The sequence below is a fragment of the Sciurus vulgaris genome (assembly GCF_902686455.1).
Source record: "Sciurus vulgaris genome assembly, chromosome: 4".
Lineage (NCBI taxonomy): Eukaryota > Metazoa > Chordata > Mammalia > Rodentia > Sciuridae > Sciurus > Sciurus vulgaris.
Genome location: NC_136464.1, coordinates 87014987 through 87032229, shown reverse-complemented (window position 1 = coordinate 87032229; position 17243 = coordinate 87014987). Strand labels below are relative to the sequence as shown.

General features: G+C 37.1%; 1 protein-coding gene across 1 annotated transcript in view; it reads left to right on the top strand.

Moving 5' to 3' along the window:
* Positions 1–17243, top strand: part of WASHC2A (WASH complex subunit 2A) — a 78799-nt gene that overhangs the window by 9804 nt on the left and 51752 nt on the right. The window contains exons 5-15 of the mRNA XM_079136481.1: positions 4402–4575; positions 6119–6212; positions 6973–7034; positions 8609–8656; positions 10826–10933; positions 11471–11552; positions 12218–12277; positions 12954–13072; positions 13528–13585; positions 14685–14744; positions 15240–15410. Of these exons, the coding sequence (XP_078992607.1) occupies positions 4402–4575; positions 6119–6212; positions 6973–7034; positions 8609–8656; positions 10826–10933; positions 11471–11552; positions 12218–12277; positions 12954–13072; positions 13528–13585; positions 14685–14744; positions 15240–15410 (1036 nt within the window). The remainder of the gene's footprint in view (positions 1–4401; positions 4576–6118; positions 6213–6972; positions 7035–8608; positions 8657–10825; positions 10934–11470; positions 11553–12217; positions 12278–12953; positions 13073–13527; positions 13586–14684; positions 14745–15239; positions 15411–17243) is intronic.

Here is a 17243-nt window from a genome sequence, read left to right as displayed (position 1 = left end):
CTTAGATTCGAAGATTGTTAGAGATTTGTTAAGGTATCTGGTATGGGGATGTATACTGGGGGAAGTGGGAGAGATTACTCTTGACAGGTAGCCCAACTGAACTTTTTTATTTGTTTCTAAAACTTAGCACATTAAGTAATAGGTAGATTGAATTCCTGAACTCTTGTATAAAAATAGAGCAGAGATCAGCAAATGTTTTCTGTAAATGTACCAGGTAGCAAATACTGGAGGTTTTGTAAGCCACTTACTTGTCACTCTCTTCTTGTCCCTCTTCTCCTCTCCTCATCCTTTCTTCCTCCTTCTCCTCCTCCTCTTCTCTTTCCTCCTCTTATTCCAGCCCTTTAAAAATGTAGAATTCAGGTACTGGGGTTGTGGCTCAGTGGTAGAGCACTTGCCTAGCATGTGTGAGGCACTGGGTTGGATTCTCAGCACCACATATAAATATATGAATAAAATAAAGATCTGTCGACATCTAAAAAATATTTTTTAAAAAAATGTAGAATTCATGTTTACCTTTGCAAAAATAGGCCATGGTTCAGGAATTTGCATTTTTTTTGTGTGTGTGTGGTTCTGTGTGCCAAACCCAGGGCCTCAGGCAAGTGGTACACCACTGGTACATCCACAGTCCAAGTTTGCCACCTCTGAAGTAGAATATTACACAGATGAGTTATTTGAAGACCGAGTTTCCCTGTCTTCTCGTGATTGCTTTGATATTTATTACTATCAGATTAAAATAATCAGATAAATTATTGGTTTAGTCCAGTAAGATAAATATTGGTTTAGTCTGCCCACAGTTGAGTTCTTCTTGACTGCTACAGGAGGCGTTAGTATAGAGAATACGAATTACACAGTGAAAAGTTACTGACTGTGTAGTAATAGTGCAGGTGGCTGTTAACTTAGGATAGATACTTTCTCTCAAGAGGTTACAGTACTGGTTGTGACCACAGGACCTAGAGTGTCTAAGTTGTGTGACTGTTCAGTGTTTTGGAAGTTCAGAAGAGGAAGCACAGGTGGGTAGAGTTAACAAGGATGAGACTTGAGCTGGACAAAGAAAGAAGTGCCATATTTTGACGTGGTGGGTGGGGCCTTTTCAGCAAGAGAATGCCATGAGCTGAAGTTCAGAGTTGGTGATGTATCTGGTATTTCAGGCCACAATTATGTGAAAACCTGATTTTACCTTCACATAAACATACATACATACATACATGAATGGACATTTATACATATAAATTACCTGGGAGTGAAGCAAGAGGTAGGAAAAGGGGCAAGAGCTGGTTGCTGGAAGGCTTCAAAAAAACAGACCAAAAGGTCAAGGAACAGTAAGTAGTTCCTGCCTTATTTTCTGTGGCAGGAACCATGGTCTCATATATAGCCATCATTGACACTAAGAGGTTCTAGGGTGTACTGATTTCCTAGTACTCTGGCAGAGTTGTTTCCTCTTATCTCCCACTCAGGAAGGCACAGTGGAGTGTGGGAACATTTATTATGGGAGTAGCTTTCAGTGAGCTCTAGCTTACTCAGAAAGTGTAAATCACTTGAAAAGATTAGTGCTCTGTCAGTGACTATTATAACAGATGAAGCTGTTAAACTAGAAGAGGATATTAAAAATTAGCTACAGTTCTGACTATTCCCGGGATTTTTAGAAAAATAAAGGTATCTTATTTCTAAGGGTACTCAAGGACTTGCTAAACCATTTAAGTGCAATAGTATTTGGTTACACCAAATCAGCATTAAATGTGAACGTGATGGGTATTTAGTGAACTATTTTCTAAAAGCCACAGAGGAAGAGGTGTAGCTCAGTGGTAGAGCACTAGCTTAGCATGTATGAAGCTCTGGATTCAATCCCCAGCACTGCAAATATAAATAAGTGAAAGCCACCATGTGTTTCACGAACATGTTTTCACAGACTCAGTACAGTATTAGCTGTTGAACTCAGAACCAAGAACCAAGCCTACCAGATTAGAAAAAGATGAAACTAAATATTTATTAGAAAGACTTCCATACTTGAGGTAAAAGACTAAAAATACTCATAGGGTATTCTCCTTTGGCCTTCAGAACAGCATTGTATGGTTTGGTTCTTTCCAGAGTTAATATTTTGAGAAGGGGAAATGACACTAAATATTTTTTCAGTATTTCTCACAACTGATGACACACATGCTTGTGTACAGGGGACTGTCAGTGAGAGCTGCTGTTTTAAGAAGTAGAAACCTATGGAAAAGTTTCAGCAGGTTGGTGGGTATGAACAGACTCATTTTGAGAGGAGCATTGTTCTGTGTGATGCACAGTAGAGATGAAACTGACCTTTCCTTGGTGTGAAATAAATTTATAAACCAATGGTAATTATTCATTTTTTAAAAATTTCTTAGCTGTAATTGGAAACTGACTTCTCAGTCTGCAGTATTTCCTTCTGAATTTTAGCTCCTAAAATTGACTAAGGGACCATTAACTAAGAGATACACTCCTGGTGAATCTGAAAATCTAGGCCCTTTTTTCCTCTCACAGTAGCTTCCTGTCCTTCCTGACATAACATTCATTGTTAGGGTACTTTCACACAACTTATTTTTTTTTTTTAATTTATTTTTTATTGTAAACAAATGGGATACATATTGTTTCTGTTTGTACATGGAGTAACAGCATACCATTTGCATATTCATAAATTTACATAGAGTAATGATGTTTGATTCATTCCATTATTTTTTTCCTTCCCCCCCCGCCCCTCCCACTTCTCTTTTCCCTCTATACAGTCCCTCCTTCCTCCATTCTTGTCTCACTCCCACCCCCCATTAAGTGTCATCATCTGCTTATCAGTGAAATCATTCCTCTTTTGGATTTTTGAGATTGGCTTATCTCACTTAACATGATATTCTCCAATTTCATCCATTTGCCTGCAGATGCCATAATTTTATCATTCTTTATAGCTGAGTAATAGTCCATTGTATATATATACCACAGTTTCTTTATCCATTCATCAATTGAAGGGCATCGAGGTTAGTTCCATAGTCTGGCTATTGTGAATTGAGCCGCTGTGAACATTGATGTGGCTGTATCTCTGTAGTATGCTGATTTTAAGTCCTTTGGGTATAGGCTGAGGAGTGGGATAGCTGGGTCAAATGGTAGGTCCATTCCAAGTTTTCTAAGGAATCTCCACACTGCTTTCCAGAGTGGCTGCACTAGTTTGCAGTCCCACCAGCAATGTATGAGTGTACCTTTTTCTCCACATCCTCTCCAACACCTATTGTTGCTTGTGTTCTTGATAATCGCCATTCTAATTGGGGTGAGATGGAATCTTAGTGTAGTTTTGATTTGCATTTCTCTTATTACTAAAGATGTTGAACATTTTTTCATATATCTGTTGATTGCTTGTACATCTTCTTCTGTGAAGTGTCTGTTCATTTCCTTAGCCCATTTGTTGATTGAGTTATTTGTATTCTTAGTGTAGAGTTTTTTGAGTTCTTTATATATTCTGGAAATTAGTGCTCTATCTGAAGTATGAGTGGCAAAGATATTCTCCCACTCTGTAGGCTCTCTCTTTGCATTGCTGATAGTTTCCTTTGCTGAGAGAAAGCTATTTAGTTTGAATCTATCCCAGTTATTGATTCTTGCTTTTGTTTCTTGTGCTATCGAAGTCCTGTTAAGGAAGTCTGCTCCTAAGCCAACAAGGTGAAGATTTGGACCTACTTTTTCTTCTATAAGATGCAGGGTCTCTGGTCTGATTTCAAGGTCCTTGATCCATTGTGAGTTGAGTTTTGTGCAGGGTGAGAGATAGGGGTTTAGTTTCATTCTGTTGCATATGGATTTCCAGTTTTCCCAGCACCATTTGTTGAAGAGGCTATCTTTTCTCCATTGCATATTTTTGGCACCTTTGTCTAGTATTAGAAAATTGTATTTATTTGGGTTTGTGTCCATATCCTCTATTCTGTACCATTGATCTACCTGTCTATTTTGGTGCCAATACCATGCCGTTTTTGTTACTATTGCTTTGTAGTATAGTTGAAGTTCTGGTATTGTGATACCCCCTGTTTCATTCTTCCTGCTAAGGATTGCTTTCGCTATTCTGGGTTTCTTATTCTTCCAAATGAATTTCATGATTGCTTGCTCTATTTCTGTGAGGTACGTCATTGGGATTTTAATTGGAATTGCATTGAATCACACAACTTATTAACTGAGCTATCACCCAATATTTGAACTTGTTTTGTAGATGAAAAACCTGGTACTCTTTGGCATGTCCAGAAAGTTGCAAACTTAAGGGTTAAAACTTGCATTATTACAAAGTCTGTTAACACTTAAATTAAGTTTTTTTTGCACATGAGGCTAGGCTTTAGAAAAGAACATTTATAGTGTTTTCTTGCAGTGATATAAATACATTAGGGATCCACACTGAATGGTATTTTTTTCTTGTAGGAGAAGACCAGGGAACAGAAAGAAGTAGATCTGATTCCTAAAGTACAGGAGGCTGTGAACTACGGTTTACAAGTATTGGACAGTGCATTTGAGCAACTTGATATAAAAGCAGGCAACTCAGACTCTGAAGAAGATGATGCTAATGAGCGGGTAGAACTGATCCTTGAACCTAAGGTAAAGACATTCGATTCAAGTCCTTATTGTTATACCACAGTTACTGATATGTTTTGGGTCTTTACTTGGGCACAGGATTAGTAAGACATAGACTCTGTAGAAAGTGAGTGTGTTTCTTAGCAGTCCTGCATTGAACTCATCAGAAAGACTTAGTTTAAACAAGCATTGATCACTTCAGAGGTACAAGGCTGCATCCATGGTGGGGGTACAAAGATGCAAGGTGTGGCTCTTCCTCCAGGGTCCTCATTACATTCTGGTGGGAGAGGGGAGGTATGTACCTGAGTAACCATTATAAGCACTCTGAGAGGAAATTGACTTCTTTCTAGTTGGGATGTTAAGGTAAGATGAGATTTGAGTTTGGGTTTCTTTCTTTCTTTTCTTTTTTTTTTTAACTTCAGAAGTTTTATTTATTTTTTAGTTGACAAAATTTTGTATGTTTATCTTGTACAACATGTTGTTGTGAAATATGTATACATTGTGAAATGATTTAATTCAGCTAATTTATGCATACCTCACATAGTAACCTTTTGTGCTAAGAACACCTAAAATATACACTCAGTGATTTTCAAACACAATACATTGTTATTAACTGTAGTTAATCATGTTGTACCTTGGATCTCTGGATATCATTCCTCCGGTCTTACTGAAATTTTGTACCTTTGGATCAACATCTCCCCAATCCACTCTTCCTCTAATCTTTAGGGCAGAAATGAGGTTTGAATTGGGGTTAAGATTGGAAGGCTCACTAGAAGTAGAGATCTGTAGCTTGTGCTATGGATGTCTGAAGATGGGTTCAGAGCATTTGGATTGTTTCCTGGTTTGTACTCTTACAAGTAAAACCAGTGTGATCTTTTCTGAACAGGCTCTCTCTTAACCTCTAGTTTATTGCCTTATTCTTTCCCTTGAATTGTTAAAGGAGGTAATGTGGCAACTGGAGTCACCCAATAATAAAACAAAATAGGTTACAATATTGATTTTGAGAGTCTTTGTGGCACTAACTGCCTTATAAATTAAAATATAACATACATTTACAATATTCAAAAATTTTTTTGACTCACCAGTACTGCTTTATACTGCTTTTGTACATTAAACATGCATTTTGAGATTCATAAGAAATAGCCCTAAATGTGGAAAGAAGCATACTGAGGAAATAAAGAAATGCAAAGATGAGATTTGAGTTGGGGTTCACATTTACAAATGCACACTTTTTTTGGCTGACTAGAGGAGGAAGACTGGGGTAGGACTCATCAAAGCTCCCCAGAAGCTTCTTTCCTTGGTACTCCTTTTAAACATTTTATTATGAGATTGTATTCTTTTCCTTGTTCGGTTACTGATGGTAAACTTTTTTGTAGGGTTTTGCCAATTTTGTTAATGAGGTACTTGGGAAAGATTCAACTTTATTTGCCATCTTTACCTAGCATTTTGCATTTTTAAAATCAGTGATTGTTTTTTCTTTTTTTCCAGATCCTTCTGCGTTTCTTATTTATTGGGCTAGTCAGATGGAACAGGATGTTTAATGGCTATTCCCTTTCATTTCTTGTAGGATCTATACATTGATCGTCCTTTACCCTATCTCATTGGGTCAAAGCTGTTCATGGAGCAGGAAGATGTAGGACTTGGAGAGCTTTCTAGTGAAGGTACTTTTCTTCACCAAGTAGTCTTATTACTTTTTACATTTGTATCTTAACTTTTCGTTTCAAAATAATTTGAGAGTTTACATTAACATTTTAAGAATAGTGCAGTGAATTTACATATGCCTTTACCCAGGTTTGTCAGTTTACATTTCACCACATTTATTTCATGTTGCGCTCTGTCTCTTTCTCTCTCTTTTTATATACATACATACATACATATGTATGTATGTATATATCCGGATTTTTCCCCTGAGCCTCTTTGAGACATTACTCCTAAATATTTCTGTTTTCTGAGTACAAGGACATTCTTTTATATAGCCCCAGTATAATGACCAAAACCAGGAAATCTTATTGAACATACTATTATCTGTTCTTCAGTCATAGTTAGATTTTGCCATTTGTCTCATTAATATTTTTACCATCTCTTTCTCTTCTTTTTCTGGTCCAGGACTCAATCCAGGATCCCCCACAGCATTTAGTTATCAAATCTCTTGTAGTCTGATACAACTTCTCAGCCTTTCTTTGCTTTTCATGACCTCATGACCTTGACATCTTTGAAGAGTACGGGCCAGTTTATGAATAATTTTTTCTTCTTGTGGAAAGATGCTTTGAGACTATATACATTTTCTATTTTTCATGTAATAAAATTAGTTTTAATTATAGTAAGTTGGGTATAGATGGCTTTTATGCTGTTGATTGTGATTGTGGACTAAGGACATTTTCTTACAAATATTGGTTCTAACCCTTATCCTCTTCTCAACAGAAGGTTCTGTAGGCAGTGATCGTGGCAGTATTGTAGACAGTGAAGAAGAGAAAGAAGAAGAGGTAAGGAATGTTTGCTATGTTTGGGTCATGGTAAGTAGGAAACTTAGGATGTGCTCAGCCAGCTAAGTACAGAACATATTTGTGAATGGGCGATCGGTTTTTGTGTGTTGTTTTGTTCTTCTTGAAACCGGTCTGGCTATTTTGCCCACATTGGCCTCAAACCCCTGTGCTCAAGTAATTTTCTGCCTCAGTCTCCCAAGTAGCTGGGCCTATAGGTGTGTACCACCATGACCAGCCATACTCTGAAGTTTTATCCTTGGTGTTAGATTTGCTTTTTGTCTTGTATGTAGAAACAACATTGCTTAAATTTCTTTTCACCCTTACTTTTCCTCCCACCCTGCCAAATCCCTTTTCCTCCCATTTATTTTGAGGAGGCAGTTTAAATATTTTGGTGGAATCTCTGCTTATGATAAAGTCTTTGTATTTTCTGTGTATAATTGTAGTGGAAAAAAACTACATTAGCATGTTTTAACTCTAAAACTTTCTAGAGGAGAGGATGCTTTAAAGCATTACATTTTAGCTGTCACTTCTAGCACTTTTTTAAAATTTATTTATTTTGATTCTTTGTACACAAATGGGGTACAACTGTTGTTTTTCTGGTTGTACATGAAGTAGAGTTGCACCATTTGTGTAATCATACATGTATATGGAGTAATGATGTTTGTCTCATTGTTATTTTTTCCGTCCCCCCACCCTCTCCCACCCCTCTTTTTCCTCTATACAATCCATCCTTCCTCCATTTTTACCTCCCTCCTACCCCCCCACCCCCATTATGTATCATCATCTGCTTATCAGAGAGATCATTCAGTCTTTGTTTTTTTGGGATTGACTTATCTAGCATTTTTATATCTATAGCACATAATCTGACTTCCTGATATAGGACCTAGAGTCTTGAGTTGTTCTTACATGTAGTATTCATTATTGCAAAGGACAGAGATACTTTGAAGGATGGTCCTTGAGCATCATATTTCCAAAAGAAGACCATTTTGTGTGCACATTCCTTGTCTGTCAATCATCCTGCCTTCTGTAGTCTCCCTCCCAACCCTCCTTCCTTCAGCCTTCCAAACAAAAAACCTAGCAGTAAGACGTAAGTTTTTCTTTAAGCAGCCTTGCTAGAACAGACAGTTACTCACTGAATCCTTTGTTTTTTACCTGTTGATACAGCTCTTTACCAAATTGTTGATGTTCCCTTCTTGATCCTGATGTACTAGTTATTCTACGTAGAGGGAGTATAGAAATTGGAGTCCAAAATGTAAAATAACACACAAACCTTTGAAAATTTAATTAAAAGTATAGCTCTTACTCTGAACCCAAAGGTTAGAATGGAGAGTACAGATGCCAAGAACAAATGTTTAGAGGTATTTCACTGGACCACAAAAATTACGTTAGCTGATACAGTCTTTTATAATAATTGCCAACTATCCACCTTATTTGCATCTTAAAGTGACCAGTAGTCAGTACAAGAGACTGTGTCACTCTACTAAACAGAAACATTTTTCCCGTCTTTGACCTGAAATCATTTGTGTGCTTCTTAGTAAAACCTTTGTTAACCACAAAGCTGTTTTCCCCTGTAGGAGTCAGATGACGATTTTGCCAATCATAGTGACAATGATCAAAACCAGGTAAGGCTCGTGTATTGAAGTGACTTTATTTCTAATTTTTTTTTATAATTTTTTGTGGTGCATTATTATTATACACAATGGTGGGTTCATTGTTACGTATTTATATATCCACATGATATTTACTTCTGCATTTTAATTGAAGCATTGCATATATACTGAAATTTCTTTTGACTCATTTATGACAGAGCAAAGGGTTTTTTGTGTTTTACAACTAATTTTACTTTGTGTTTATGCTAACTACTCCCTTTATATATTTTTTCCAGTTTTACTTTATGATTTCATCTTCCTTAAAAAAAAAAAAAATTGTGAAAAAGATCCTCTGAAAAGAATACCCCATTATCCAAGCTGAACCTTGAGTCCTCATTTTAAAATTTGAGACATTAATGATCCCAAGATTAACATCATCTTTCCTACTGTCTTAGCACAGTATCTTAATTTTTGTGAATCTATCAAAGGAAATGTTCTTTTTGTAGCATGCATATTTTTTAAAAAAATTTTTAGTTGTCGGTGAACCCCCATTTTATTTTTTTACATGTGGTGCTGAGAATTGAACCCAGTGCCTCACACACACACTAGGCAAGCACTCTACTGCTGAGCTACAACCCCAACCCTGTAACACGCATATTTTATTCTTTGCTCTTTTATGTTAATGTGTTTTTGTTGTCATTTTGAATAGTCTTTGCAATTTGCTTTATAAACTGTGTGTGTGTGTGTGTGTGTGTTTTCAGTAGTGGGGATTTGACCTAGAACTTTACACATGCCAGGCAAGCACTCTACTAACTACTAAGCTATGTCTCCAACCTCTTCTATATTTAAAAAAAAATTTTTTTTTTTCAGTTGTCAATGGACCTTTATTTTATTTATTTATATGTGGTGCTGAGGATTGCACACAGTGCCTCACACAGTGCTAGGCATGTACTTTTCCACTGAGCCACAACCCCAGCCCCTCTTCTGTGTTTCTAAATATGCTGACAGATGATGGTGTGGTAGTCTCTAGATACATAAGGAAAATCTTATGAAGCATTTTGTACTTTTTGATTGGTACTTCTATTTTCCAGGTTGTGGTTGTATTCAGAATTGTGATTGGTCTCTATAGTTTTAATAGGCAATCTAATGTCAGAAGATATTTTTTCTATGAAATTTGCTCTTAAGATTTATAAATACAGTTTTTCAAACAGTATAATAGTGATTAAAAACATTGACTACCCATCTATTTTATTGAGATGGACTGGTTTTGTGTTCCATAGCTAACCTCATGGTTGTAAGGATTAAAGTAGTTAATAAAATCCTTTTGGCATAGTGCTGGCAGTTTTCTTAATGATTTAAACAGGAAAAGGAAAAAAAAAAAACTTTTTTTTTTTTTAAAAAGACTATACGAATTAGACATTCCAGTAGTAACTTTAGAAAAATTAAAAATTAGAATTCAACAAATAAGGTTGTATTTACGCTCACCATCCTTGTCTTCAGAGGCAACTGGTATTATGATCTGGCAGTGTGTCTTTCTAAGACTTTCCCATTGTTTTTACAATGAAATGCATCTTGTAAATACATTTGAATTCTTAGAAATGACACAGTGTAGTGGGGCAGGGTACGATGCTGGATTTGTCATTCTGTACTTTTTTACTCAGTCTACTTGGATGGCTCTCCAGTTTATATCTTTTTACTATTACCTAGTATTTTTACTAAAATAAGACTTTGTTTCATTTATATTTCTCTCATGTTGAACATCTTGACTATTTCATATTTTAGGCATATGTTCTTGCTATTACATTCTTAGTGAAAGAGTAAGTTCTAGCTGGGCCTGGTGGCACATACCTGTAATCCCAGCTTCTCAGCAGGCAGGAGGATAGCAAGTTCAAGGCATGCCTGAGTAACTTAGACCCTGTTTTTAAATAAAACAGAATGCTGGGGATGTATCTCAGTGGTAAAGTGTCCCTGGGTACAATGCCCAGTACTACCAAAAAGAAAAGTAAGTTCTTTATTTGTATTCTAAGTGAATCTTATGTATTATTTGTTCTGCCCCGTATACATTCTGTTTCATTGCTTGCTTACATTACCATCAGAATCATTATCAATATATTTCTAGGAAATGCAAAATTAAGTGATGGTATTTCCTTTTGAACTTGATGACTTGTGTCTAATAGTTAAAATCTGGTGTTTTATACTCAGCACACTGCACAAATGAGTGATGAAGAGGAGGAGGAGGATGGTGACCTTTTTGCTGATTCTGAGAAGGAAGAGGAAGATATTGAAGATATTGAAGAAAACACAAGACCAGTAAGAAAGACGGTAGCTACTTGTCACTTGGCAAGATTTTAGAAATGGTGCACACGACTCGTCCTTGTCACTTATGTTTGTAGTTACCTTTTGTGTTGTATTGGTAATTTCATTTACACTTCAGTGAAAACAGTGGTGATCCTCACTTGCCATACAATTGTCATTTTCTTCTTCCAGTGTTATGATTTTATAACTCAGATTATTCAGAATATATTCAGTTCCATACTTTTAAGACTTAAAGCTCTTCCCTCTCCTGCCAAGCACCCTATGATAGTTTTCTTGTCTAAATTTTCAGGTACTAAAGTATACTAGTGGAAATAGGAAATAAGGAAATACAGAGCATATATCTCCCTTTGAAGAAACATTATGAGTCATATTCTTTGGGTGATCTCCAGTTTGTACATAGTTTAAATTCATCTAGTTAAACTTTTTTCTTTGATTCAGTTTCTTTGCTCGTGTTGATATGTGTAATTTTGTTAGGTGACCAAAAGTTAGCTGTCTATTATAAAATGATTCCTTTGTTCTCTCTGTCCATAGAAAAGGCCTACGTCATTTGCTGAAGAGCTGGCAGCTCGGATCAAAGGGGATGCCTCAAACCGACTAGAAGAGGAGCAAACAGGTGAGCCTCAGAGGATAGTTAGTGGGGATGGTAGATGGCGTTCGGGAACCTCTGTTGACTTCACTGAGGGTGGAGTTCCCTTTCTAATTATATTGGAGTTCTTTATCTGTTCTTGATTCATAGACTTCTTTTGATAATGAAACACTTCGTGAACCCCACAAGAAAAATGAACATGTGCACTTGTATATAAAATTTTACATGAAATTCTATGGAATTCAAGGGTATCCAGAGAACTGTGAGCACCAGATTGAGTTCCTGACTAAATATTTACTCCTATATATCAAATCAATAAGAAAATACACTATATAGTATATTTTAGTTATTTAAAAGGATAGATATCAGAATAATATCTTCACAGAGTACATTCCTGGTATGGAAATGACCCTGGCATGTAAGCAGCAACCTTTTGCCATACAAAGATGACTCTCTTGAGGGCCTCTGTATGTAAGGCATTGGGTTAAGTGCTCCTTTGGAGCTAAGATATGAAGTTGAATGTTTGTCTTTAGCCTGAGTCATGAGGATGACAGACATGTAGATAATCAGTGAGAGAGAGAGTGTGTGTATACCATATAGTATATGTATGTAGAGAGAGAAAAAATATACATACAGACACTAAGGATGGACTATGTACTATTAAAATGAAAATATTCAAATCTTATCTACAGGAGAAGCAAAACCCCGGAAGACATTAAAAGAGAAGAAGGAAAGGAGAACACCTTCGGATGGTAGGCCTTTCCCCTCCATTTGACTATTTAAGGAGTCTTTTGACTCAGTAATGTTGTTTGTATTATTTATAAAGTGTTGCTTTAGATGATGACAAGTGAACTCTTTCTCCATTTAGTTTTTCAAAACATCAAAGATCATGTTTTGGGGTCCTGGAGCAAGGGGTAGGTGTGGAGCAAAAATGCCTGTAAACATTTGAATTACTAGATTTTATAGTGGACATTACCTGTTTGCTAGCATTTTCAGTAAAGACTATAGCAGACCCTTTTTATTTTATACTATTGTCCATTATAAGTATTCCTCTAGTTGCTCTGTCCATGTGTTGATCTGTTTCTTCAGTCTGCCTTTCCCCTTGATTCTTTGGGAAATAGGTCTTAAATGTGGCAATTGAGCTGTGTTCTTACTTCAAAATAAATATGTCTAGGAGAATTGCCTGAAGAATTTACTGTGTCTGCTCTGGACATATACCAACTTGAGAATGAGAGCCCAGAGATCCTTTTGAGGGACTCAATGAACTGTTAATATGTTTTTGTATGAAATCCCTAAGTCTGCCTCTAGATAGTCCTTGTTAGATACAGTTAAATTCCATGTCAATGTTGTGAATATTGTAGAGGCAGCCCCAGGAATTTGGGTTCCAAATGCATCTTTAACTCTCTGCCAAACCTTTCTGCTTGCTAGATGAAGATGATAACTTATTTGCACCCCCCAAGTTGACTGATGAAGACTTCTCACCATTTGGCTCTAGAGGCGGACTGTTCAGTGGAGGACAAGGACTTTTTGATGATGAGGATGAGGAGGTGAGTCAGTGGTACTCAGTAATGCTCCCTGTAGCTGTTTGTCATGGGTCCACAAGGAAGAAATACACTGTGTTCTTTTAATAGGAAATAGCTTTTCATTTGGAAGTTGCTTCTATTTTCATATTTTGGGACGTGTTGAATTCAGTTATAGAATGAGAAATACTATTTCTTGCTGTTCTGCTGTAGGTGAGGAGAGGATGTGAGAGTGAGTGTTAATAGTGAAGGATTTGCTTGGTTAGGTAGGTGATTTTTCTTACCTTATTTGATCTTTATATTTAATTCCCAAATTACTTAAGGCTCTGTTTTGCCATAGTCTTCACTTGGTGACTGATTTTCTGGCAGAACAATAAATGCATAGCTTTGAATTATAGGGTACTTTTCCTTAGAAATCTTCAAATGCAGCTACATTTACCTTTACATTTTTAAATTCTTTGTGACATACCTTCTACAACCAGAGTGACCTCTTCAGGGAAGTCCCCCGGGATCAGCAACCTCAAGCCCCTATTAATGAAGGTAAGCTGGACTTGGGACCGATACTGCATTTTCCTTGTGGGGTTTCACAGCTGTTTCTTTCTGTTAGATGAGATACACAGAGTTGTTTTTTTGTTGAGTTGAAAACTGTTGTTTTTTTTTTCTTGACCCAGTTAAAAACAGTTTGGTTTCACTCATTCATGTCTTGGAAAAAAACACTACATCTGTAAACATACAGTGTGCTTTTGCCTCTTCTTTGGGAGAGAATTTACAAAAAGGAAAAGTACTCCATGGTAGTGTTGATGACATCTTTAATGAAATGAAGTTAAGTTCAAAGAAACATTTTTAACATTCTGCATATAAGTTGGCCATCAGTGATTCCCTAGCTCATGTGCATCAGAATCATCTGTGGAGGGTGGGGTTTTTTTTTGTACCGGAGATTGAACCCAGGGCCTCAACATGGTAGGCAGGTGCTCTACCACTGAGCTAATATCCTCAACCTATCTTTCAAGTTTTTGAAAAGTCCATAATTTTTTTTTTTTCTAAACCTGCAGTTTTATTCCATTAGATTTGAAGTAGTTCTTGGGAATTAGTTATTTTTAAGCAGTGTGTGGTCTTGATCTTCCAGGCCTCATTGTTGGGGTCCTGCTCATAATTGTTGGGACATCAGCTTACTGTCCTTTAGTTTCTGTGTGCTAGCTTTTGGCTCCTGGTTACTGACTTTTCTTCTTTGTTGTTATTGTCTTCACATTTTTTTCATTTGATGTCTCACATTTTGTACTATTCCTTTTTACTTGTTTTTCTCCTCAGACTAGAATAGGTAGAGTTATAATTATTTTGAGGGGCCCTAGTTGCTCTGTCCCTGCCTCCCCCAGCTGTCTCCACTGCTGCTATTTGACTGTAGTCACATGACCTTCCCTGGAATTACATCTGGACTGTATTAATCCCAAGGGAAAACTCTTGGCATTGTTGGAGAAAAAAAATACTCTGGAATTTTAAATGGCTTATTTAGGAAAAATTAGTCTTAAGAAGTTTCTTATTAACTCTGTGTCATGTTGCGCATAAGTCAGGGAAGGTGAGTTTAACAGTTAGGAAAGTTATTTTCTTTGTGAAGTGATTGACCCTTTCTTTTTCCTTCTAGAGTCTTCATCCTCCAAACCTGGAAAGAAAATCCCAGCAGGAGCCGTGTCTGTATTTTTAGGTAACCTGGTGTTTGTTTTTTAAATAAGTACGTAAATATTGTTTTGTCATTGTTTTAAGTTGTGGTTTTTCTAAGGTATGACTGGAGAATTGGAGGTACCTGGAAGCTTCAGAGGGTATTGAACACTGTATAGAAAGATTTTTTTCTGATGTTAGCTTATATTCTCTTAGAATCAGTCATCTGGGGGGATGAGGGTGTAGCTTGGTAGTTGAGTTCTTGCATAGCATTCTCATGATCCCAAGCACCACACTAATAAAACAAAAACAAAAAACAAAACAAAACAAACAAAATCTGTGGCCTTGGACTTTCTATGTGTGTTTGCTCAGGTCATTTTGCATTGTGTAATGATCTTAAGCAGTAAGAAATAAAGGTTACTTGGCTTTGTTTGTGTTTTATGTATGCACTGAAGCTAATACCTCTTAGTAGATATGACTGTTTTTTTCAGGAGGCCCACCCTGGCTCTCAGTTGTGGCTGTCTTGTCTCTCCTTTCACAGGGGACACTGATGTATTTGGGGCCACCTCTGCTCCATCACTGAAGGAGCCCCAGAAGCCTGAGCAGCCCATTCCAGGGAAGAACTCATTCCTCCCAGCTCCTGCTGGCCTCTTCGATGATGATGAGGAGGAGGACTTTTTTGCAGCATCCTGTAGCAAACCTTCCAAGACAGGTGCCTGTTTCAGTCTCTGATTTTGTTGACCTAAAAAGGACAGAGCTTCCTAGTTCAACGTCTCTCTTCAGCTCCAGAATCTCTTCTCAAGCATTCTTGTGATTGTCTTATCTATACTTAAAAAAAGTTTTGAAAACTTGGAGGTCTCTTTAATGGATTGGTCTTTTCTGCTCCAGAAACTAATTACTGTCCTCCTTATTCAGACTTGAAATCTTTTCCCCTATAATTTCTGCTAAAATATGATAATTCTTATCTTTGGAATTACTAAGTTTTAATTATATGTTCTTCCAGCAACCTTTAGGGAATTATATGAGCAGAGTATTGTATGCTAGTCGTCTAGTCCCAGTTTCTTTTCTCTGCCTAAAACTCAGGTATCAAAGAATAATAGGACTTTAGTTCTTTGTCTACTGTGGTACTCCCTTTCTTCTCCCAGATTTAAATCAGTGTATTCATGAAGTCTTTCCTCTTAAGTCATTTGTTCTTTAATGTACAGATTAATATCCCAGGGGTTTTGTCAAAATGAAGATTTTGAACGAATATGTTTTAAGGTGGGGCCTGAGAGAATCTACATTTCCAGCAAGTTCCCTGGTGGGCAGAGTTCACTACTCTACAGGTCTCACACTTGGAGGAACAGGAGTCATTGGGTGCTTTTTCAGAAAAGAAAGGTAGATGGCTAAGATGTACATACTTTTTAGCAATTTGAAAAAAGAAAGGGTGGTATAAGGAATAGATGAGATCAGAATCTAGAATCTGTAGAAGCAGACCATCTGGACTAACTCTCCTTTTCCAGTGTTAGGTGTAGAAGTAGGGATGGAAGCAGAAACATGAGAGGGGTAATGATAGTGTAGCTCTTTTAGAAAGAGTACAGGCAGGTGCACAACACACTCAGACCCCAGCCTGAAATGACAGTGAGTGAAATGTCAATAGCCTGAGGTCCCTCACTCATTGGACATCATGGAGAACTGGTTTGGCATCACAGAAAAAGTCAGTGCCATGTTTCTTCACAGATGTCTGTCAGGACATTCATGTCAGTGCCCTCATTTCAGATGAGATCAGGTGCATTAAAGGTGGTATGACTGTAGACGGCAGCACCTCATTTCAGTGACACTTGCCTCATTTAGTACAGCAATGCTCATGGGAATGAAAGGTTAGAAACCACCCAGATATCCATCAATAGCGTAAGCTGTGGTTGTTCCATTCAGTGGAGTTCAGAGAAGGAGGTTTCTATGTATTGACTTGGAAAAATTTTCTAGGTATATTAAGTGGCCACTGCAGATGGTAGGGCACATTGCTCAGATTGTCTTGTAATTAACTTACAGCCTTATTAATATCTAAAGTTAATATACTAACTTTTGGAGATTTAGCAGCACATATTCCAAACTGTTTCTCATGTCTCTCTTGTTTAAGGGTGGGCAGGTAGAGTTCTAGGACAGTTCAATGTTTGTTTTTATCTGTTTTTTGTGTGGTTGTATTTTTAAAAAGTAGATTCTTAGAATGGTGGACTTGGTGACCTATTTAAATGATCTTTCTTTCTTCAGGCCTCTCTTTTAGATGGCCAAGCTAACTGTTCTGGGTTTCATTTGAGCTACTGTATGCTCTTTGCAAAATACCAAGGCAATGGGATTGGGGTGGTAGCTCAATGTTGGAGCACTTCCCTAGCACCCCCCCCCACCCCCAAAGAAAAAGAGAGAAGAACCAAGGCAAGAGTGTGGTTCCACTTACTATTTCTTTATGACTACACAAGAAATAGCATGCCTTTTATCCTTTGGAAGGAAAGACGTGTGTGTGTGTGAATATTGTGATAGGATTTTGATACTATTGTAATTTTGTGCT